This window comes from Amphiura filiformis, chromosome 3, assembly GCF_039555335.1.
Source record: "Amphiura filiformis chromosome 3, Afil_fr2py, whole genome shotgun sequence".
Classification (NCBI taxonomy): domain Eukaryota; kingdom Metazoa; phylum Echinodermata; class Ophiuroidea; order Amphilepidida; family Amphiuridae; genus Amphiura; species Amphiura filiformis.
The window spans coordinates 16,756,621-16,764,255 of NC_092630.1; the positions used below are offsets into that span (position 1 = coordinate 16,756,621).

At 38.1% G+C, this 7,635-nt stretch overlaps 1 protein-coding gene across 2 annotated transcripts; it reads right to left on the reverse strand.

Annotated features, from left to right (window-relative positions):
• LOC140148126 (uncharacterized) lies at positions 1–3,262 on the reverse strand. Of its 2 annotated transcripts, XM_072169981.1 has the most exons (4): positions 3,205–3,262; positions 2,059–2,339; positions 157–836; positions 1–115 (listed from the first exon to the last, which is right to left on the reverse strand). In XM_072169981.1, the coding sequence occupies exons 2-3, from the start codon at positions 2,310–2,312 to the stop codon at positions 164–166; spliced, it is 927 nt and encodes a 308-aa protein (XP_072026082.1). In that variant the 5' UTR covers positions 2,313–2,339; positions 3,205–3,262; the 3' UTR covers positions 1–115; positions 157–163. The 2 variants fall into 2 exon arrangements, with proteins under 2 accessions (XP_072026082.1, XP_072026081.1); XM_072169980.1 differs by having other exon boundaries at positions 1–836.
• Between the last annotated feature and the right edge of the window lie 4,373 nt (positions 3,263–7,635).

Consider the following 7,635-nt stretch of genomic DNA (forward strand, 5'->3'; position numbering starts at 1 on the left):
GGATGTGTGTCATAAATCTCTGGCTCCCCTTTTGATTTGCCAAAACATGTCCACCCCTCGGCCTGCCAAACGTTATTTGACCCCTGTTGTACTGCCACAAATGCATCCTCCCATTGCCTAACCGGGCCCGGGGGCAAATAATTATTGAACATGCAGCCCCTGGTCACGTTTTATTCAAAGTTGGCGCCTTATTAATACTCCCTCCAACTTGTACAGTATCTCTTTTTAAAGTCATATTTAATGATTTCGCCATCTTCTCTGTTGATATATCAATATTTGCTCTACCACGAATTAAAGAGGACCCCTGCCTATAAGGAGGGGGACTCTCCGTTGCGTCGAACATCATGTGCCGACTCTTAGATCGACTCGTCACTTCTGGTACACTTCGTCTTGTCAAAGTTTTAGACAACTTAGGAGCAATTAAATCAGTGGCAGAAACACGAATTCCTGGGAATGTCTCGTTCTGATATTCCGCGGCAGTGATTCTATTCGTTTGTGCAACACAAATGGCGCAAGATTTTTGTCCTAAAATTTCACAATAATGAAGATCTTCACTTTCGTCGTGATTATTATATCTATCTGGCAAGTAGTGGCGGTACTTTTGATTACTTAAAGTCATCTTTCCATGCAGTCCATTATGGATCCATTTGTAATCTTGATAAATGGAGTTTGCTGTAGGTTGTCGTAACATGCGTCTTCGACCTTTCCGAGCGCTTCCACTGATGTGAGGACTTTCTGGAGGGCCTTCCATCTTTCGGATGTAACTTTTCTCAACTTTCCATTCAATATCGGAGGCATCTTTGGCAATGTGACTTCGGTGACCAGGAAGAGGCAACCTGGAGGAAACATTGAAAACGATATAATTACGAGTAAAGCACCACGTATAGTTTGACAGATGAACTTTCACCCGCACTTTCTTCACCGGGACTCTTCATTCACATTACATTTAACATTTAGATTTCACACAGCATACTTAATAGAGAATGTCTCTACTTTTTGCATGTTGTTTGGGGTATCAATTTCACCTTGCAAATCCAAAATATATGACGCCATCGGGTGCTATGAGGTGGTCTGCAACAGGCAATTGGCTTCGGAAATTGCATCGTGTATTTTGACTATATCACATACCGTTTTGTACACAAACCTGTAAATTCGGACATAGAAACAGTATTGGGGTATCCATTTCACCTTGCAAATCCAAAATACACGGCGCAATCCTGTTGCAAAGTGCATGCACGGAGTGCACAGGCAATTGCTTGGGAAATTGCATCGTGTATTTTGACTATTATTTCCGTCCGGGTGCTATAGAAAGAGCAATTAATTGATCGATAGTCCGAAGTGTCATTAGTTCAAAAGTTATCCAAATAATCTAGTTATACATCTTAACACTAAACTTTACCCTAAAACCTAAGTCCCAATCTTAACCCTAAACATAACCTAAACTAAACCCTAACCCAAATCCAAACCATAACTCAAATTCTAACACTTACCTTAACCTACATATCCTAACACCACACTAACCCTAACACTTACCTTAATGCTAACCCTAACCTTATCGTTCCGTAACCCAAATCCTAACCAGACCTAATTCAGACCAATGAACCTTCTGACTAATGTGCTGTTCTCAAAACAATGAACATTTGCATTTAATAAGTGTTCAGCAGTATGTACGGAAGTAACTAATGGACACGCGGTTCACTTTGTAACTCAGGAAGTCATTATCTCGTGATCACGAGATTTAGTATTGGAGAGCTTTGTAGAGAGATGGGTACATCAGTGCGCTAAATTATTAAGGTTGACCCGGATTGTTCTCCCAATTTCATGATGATTTACTGCAGAGAGGTTCTCTTTTACGATGGGTTTATGCGTATAGTGAAGCTCCCTTTTGTCATGTCTATAAATAATTATAGGGGTCAGCCCGGGGTCGGTCATAGCCTTCTTACAGCTTTTGGTCATCTTTTCTACATCTTTTCTATATAACATGTTTTTCATGCAACATTCGACACATTCGACATTTCTTTGACTCACATTCATTTCATTTACAATGCTTTGACTCACCCTGAGACATTTCTCTTCCTTGAGTAGATGCTGTGATAATCAACCCAATTGTCTCTTAGTTGCTGCTTGCTCAGATGCTCATACGATTTAGGACCCTTTGATATTGGTGGTCGGCGTGAGTAATATGGCACCGGGAGTCTTGGGTCAAATTTGGGCATTCTTCTTCGGTTTAGGGTTGGTTGGTGGATGGGGCCTGTTACCGTGTCTGCCTCCTCCCCCTGCTCCTTGTGTATTGGTGGTAGTTTATAATCCATGGCAATGTTGTGACACTATTAATAAACCTGTTTATGTAAAAAAAGTGTAATATTTTGCATCACCATCATTGTCATTATATCATCATCATCATCATCATCATCATCATCATCATCATCATCATCATCATCATCATCATCATCATCTTCATCTTCATGATCATGATCATCATGATCATCATGATCATGATCATCATCATAGTCATCATCATCATCATCATCATCGTCATCATCATAATCATCATCATCATAGTCATCATCATCATCATCATCATCATCATCATAGTCATCATCATCATATCATCATCATCATCATAGTCATCATCATCATATCATCATCATTTGCATCATGAAATTTAGTAACACACATAAAAATTATAATCTGCAAACTTGATTTTAAGATATCATGATTCATTTGAAAAAAGCAATAAATCGTCAGACCTCTCTAGACTTTAGTATTCCATCCCAGCAAACACAAAAATGTTTTAAAACGTTATAAACGTGTTGTAAACGTATTTTGGTTAGTCCAACGTTTTAAATGTTATGAATGTCGGGTAATATTTAAGGTCATGAAAACGTGTTTACTGTTTGAAAACGTTTTATATGCAAAATTTCTACAACGATAGCTATTAAACGATATCCTTAACATATTGTCAAAATGGTTTTGCAAACTAATTTTGGCAAATGTTTTTGCAAAATATTTTGTCAACATTAAAATAACATTGTATTGTTAGTTTACAGCAAAATGTTAAAAACGTTTTATACTTAAAGCGGACGTTTTCTGTAGAACGATTCGTGTCTATTGAGATGGCACAACACATTAATTTAGATCGTACAATGTGCAATATAGTTAATTGAAAAAAATAAAACTTAAACTTAAAAGATTTATAAATACCTCGCACAAAATGTCTACATCTTGTCTTCAGCAAAGGTTAGCAGCTAGTATACTATGAACTATGATGACTTCAAAGAGCCTCAAAGATTGAGTGCTTTTTGACGATAATATCCATGATTTTATGTCCTCAGTCAGAAGTCCACTTAATAATAATATACTTAAGATTATGGTATTGACTTCCTTGCCATAAATTATTGACATTAGCGGACAAACACAAAAAGGTTAACGCAAACCTCTTTGCGTTGTCTTGGACATATCGATCATAGCCAAATCAGCATTATGAGAGCTTTCGTCCTCAACGTGTAGCACAGAACCATGGGTAATAAACTAAAGGTAAGGGTGGTGCGGGCGGGTGAATGAAATACTTGAAATATCAGCAGAAACTGAGACTTTACAATTAATCACTGATGTTAGTCATCTTTTCTGGTTCTCTAAGTCTTTACCCTATCGTGCAAAAAGCAAGAAAAATAAAGAAGAACAAAATCTATTACACCGAGTCACTGATGTTTTATGTGCGCCTAAGGAGCTCTAAGGGGAGGGGGGGGGGGGGTTGCTCTGTCTGTAACAATTGGGGTAAAATGTCAAAATGAATATATCCCACATCATCAAACTTTTTGAAATTTATTGTAGAGGGGATAAAGAGCTGTAAATGTCTGCTTTTGGCCAGAATGAAGATTTAAATGTCTGCACCTCTACAAAAAAAAACAAATTTATTTGGTTATAATAATACTGAAATGGATTTTTGACTGAAAATTAAACGGAATAAACTATCTCAGCAAATAAAAACATTTTCGACATTAATCGCAGAAATAGAAATGGTTGGCAGAAAACTGACGTTAAAATGGCGGGTTATCATAAGGATATAAAACGTTTTCATAAAACTTTTTTGTTAACTGCAAATATTCTAACATAATGTTATTTACGTGTTGACAGACTATTTGGCAAAAAATGTGTGTAAAAACATTAGTTTACAATTTTGACGATACTTAAAAAATGTTGTTGTAGTGTTTTAATACAAAACGTTCTAAGGGGGCTGGCATTTTCTTCGGAAGGTAGTGGGTCCGAAATATACTGGGGTCGACATACATTTTTGGAAAGAAAAATAGGGGGGTGTCATAAAATATTTGATGACCACAATATAGGGAGTCACAAGATGACCACAGATAGTCGGTTTTTTTTTTCTTTATTGAAAAAGACTGATTTCAATACAATTTTAGCGCCTGTTTACGGGGTAAGGTATAGGGGGGGGGGTCATAACATTTTTGTTGCCAGGGGGTTGGTCGCAATTTTATTGACGCCGACTTTTTGTAAATTTGGGACCAAAATGCCAGCCCCTAAAAACGTTTTCAGGACCTTTATACAACCCGACATTTAAGACTATTAAAACGTTTTTACCATTGAACCAAAACCCAAAATATATTGTTTAAAACAATTTAAAAACGTTTTGTGTTTGCTGTGATACCCCGGGCTGGGATAGAACAGGTCTGACGTTTTATATAATGAATAGCGCCGCGATAAATGAATACTAATACTTGTGCTCCTATTCCACAAGTAGCGGACGAAACAAGGTAGGACCTTATTGTCAGCAAATAATTCCTCATGTTTGGAGTCGAGACTGTGAACTTATAATATCTTGTTTAGATTAAAGCCCTTGAGATATTAGGTATGTTTTAACAAGCATATCATGCCATTTGACACCAATAGAATAACGTTGTCAAATATGATGTCAAAAGAAAGACGACTGATCCGGAATTGCGAGGTTAAGGGTCACGCCCACATCAGCATGTTTGGGAGATTCCAGACCAACTGAGTCTAGTTTCTATGGCAACCAATTGAGTTAAATAGCTTCATTTTTTGCCAATAGTAAGGATTTTTTTTTATCGTTAAGGGATGCATGGAAGCTCATGGATGGTGCAATAATTACGTGTACCTGCGGTGGTGAAATATGGGGGGGCAAAGATTTTGGCAAGGCCCCCCAAAAAAAAAAGGGGAGATAAGCAAAGATTTTGGCAGGCCGAGGGGGGGGGGGGGGCGATTTGGCAGACCATTTTGAGAATTGGCCCCATTATTACACAACCTGATAAGACGAAGTCATATAAATAATTGCTTATCGCACATCATTTCTAAGAAAATGGATCCACATGTAGGGCTAGCCTGCTAAGAAAATGGATCCACATGTAGGGCTAGCCTGCTCAGGCTGGCTTAGAAAGCCTGACCGCCAAGCTCGGACAAATCAGACCTTCATACTGAGGGGCTTTATGTATACCGTGCCATCGGGGTGGTGAATTTTGCCAACACTAGGTTGCTTCCCCTTTGACCTCTGCCCTTTGACAGTGCCAAAAAGCCCCCCCACCACTACTTACACATCATGCCGGATGAACCCAAACTGAGGGGAGGTGGCTAGTCGAGAAGGGGGGGGGGAGCAATTTTTGGCAAGCCCCCTTGGTCCATTGGTTGTTTTCCCCCTACTCCTCAGGAACCAGATTGAACAAAATGTATGCAATCAGACGAGATTGTATATTTGAGCCATAGGCCTATATTTTGTTTTCAGGCCTACCGTGAAAAATCGTTAATAAGAATATGTGCCTATGGAGTTGCTTGGACAAGAACGAATTTTGAGGAAGTTAAAGTTTTTCATTTTTTTCTTTTAATTTACAAATTTGTAGTACAGATATTTTAACAAACTCCTCTAAAAATTCGTCCTTTTCCGAGCAACTCGTTAATATGCACATATGCTTTACTACTATTTTTGCTGAACCATGAAATGGTATCAGCCTATATGAGTGAATGTTACTAGCTTACTTACTAGCTTACTTACTAGCTTACTAACTAACCATTTGGTCTTAAATGGACATATCTCTAAATGCCACGAAGGTATGACCCCATGAGTGGTGTCATATGAAAGAGGAAAACATAAAGAATATAATAAAAATATTTCCAAACGTCAGAGGTCATCCTGGGGTCACAGGGGTCAAAAAGGTCATTTTAACCGAAAATGCTCCGATTGAGCTCAAATTTAAATGCAATGATCCTTATGACATTCTAAACATGTTTAAAACATTTAAAAATTTATTTAAGGTCATTAAGGGGTTATAAAGGGGTCAAAGGTCACGGTTTTCAAAATGCTCCAATTGAGCTGAAATTTAAATGCAATGATCCTTATGACATTGTAAACATTAAAAAATATTTTAAAATTCATTTAAGGTCATTAAGGGGTCACAAAGGGGTCAAAGGTCAAGTTTTCAAAATGCTCCAATTGAGCTGAAATTTATATGCAATGATCCTTATGACATTCTAAACATTTTAAAATATTTTGAAATTCATTTAAGGTCATTAAGGGGCAATAAAGGGGTCAAATGTCAAGTTTTCAAAATGCTTCAATTGAGCTGAAATTTAAATGCAATGATGACAGTGGTATAGGCCTACCACGATATACTGCCGAAGCCACATGGTTCAGCTATGGTGCGGTTATCGCTCTAGTTTACGGTATCCTATTATAAATAAGGGAAAAAAAGTGAAAGAGAAAATTGTTTGTTAATTCAGGTTAAAAGGGGAAACACGACATTTTAAATTACCATTAATAAGGTAAGCAAATGTAGGAACCTAACTTTGAGCATGACGGAATCGTGATTTGTTGGGTAAATACCGGGAGGGGGAAGGGGATCAGTACAGTATGTGCCGCAAACCGGCATGGTTCACAATTTCGGCCATTTGCTAAAAAAGAAAGAAAAAAAAAGAGGGTTAAAACATGAACAGCCTGTTTGTCCAGAAGATCATTTATAGTCTGAAAAGAATTGTTTAGGGCCCGGGTTTAGGGCATTTTATAAGTTGGATTAGGGTTAAGGTTAGGATTTTAGGTTAGTGTAACAGATATATGAATATGTTAGTGGTTAGGATCAGAGTTAAAATTCAGGTTATGTTTAGGAATAGGGTTATGATTAGGAATCTAAGGGTTACTCGGGGTTATTTCCTGAAATTCTGTAAAAGGGCACATTTGTTTAAATGTTTGTTTCAGGGTTCCCTTTTTCTTGGAAAATTCAAATAGCAATGGGGATATGGGTTCACTTTTTGATTTTCGAAAGCACCTCCCTACGCACAGTGGCGGCACTTCGGGCGTGGGGTGCAAAAGGCCAAAAAACCTAATTACAAAAATTTCCACTTTTTTACAGCAATTTTGTGTAAATTTTGTTGGTTTTTCTCCCTGCCCAAAATTCCCCCCCCCCCCCCGCACCCAAAAATTACTGGTGCCACCACTGCCTACGCAAATCAAACTAGAGAACCCCCTGTGGTATATTGACTTGGCCCTTAACCTTCTACAGACCTCTTCATCACAACCAGGGCCGTTGCTAGAGGTGGTGGGGGGGGGGGTAGATACACAATTTTTGTTTGCAAAAATTGACTGTTGTCGTCAAAACCATGTGATTCATTCAT

What these genes read in the sequence shown, in the direction of transcription:
- LOC140148126 (XM_072169981.1), bottom strand. Translation starts at nt 2,312, where the DNA reads ATGGATTATAAACTACCACCAATACACAAGGAGCAGGGGGAGGAGGCA. An exon ending in AGGAAGAGAAATGTCTCAGG is followed by an intron (nt 837 to 2,058) that starts GTGAGTCAAAGC and finishes TGTTTCCTCCAG; the next exon opens with GTTGCCTCTTCCTGGTCACC.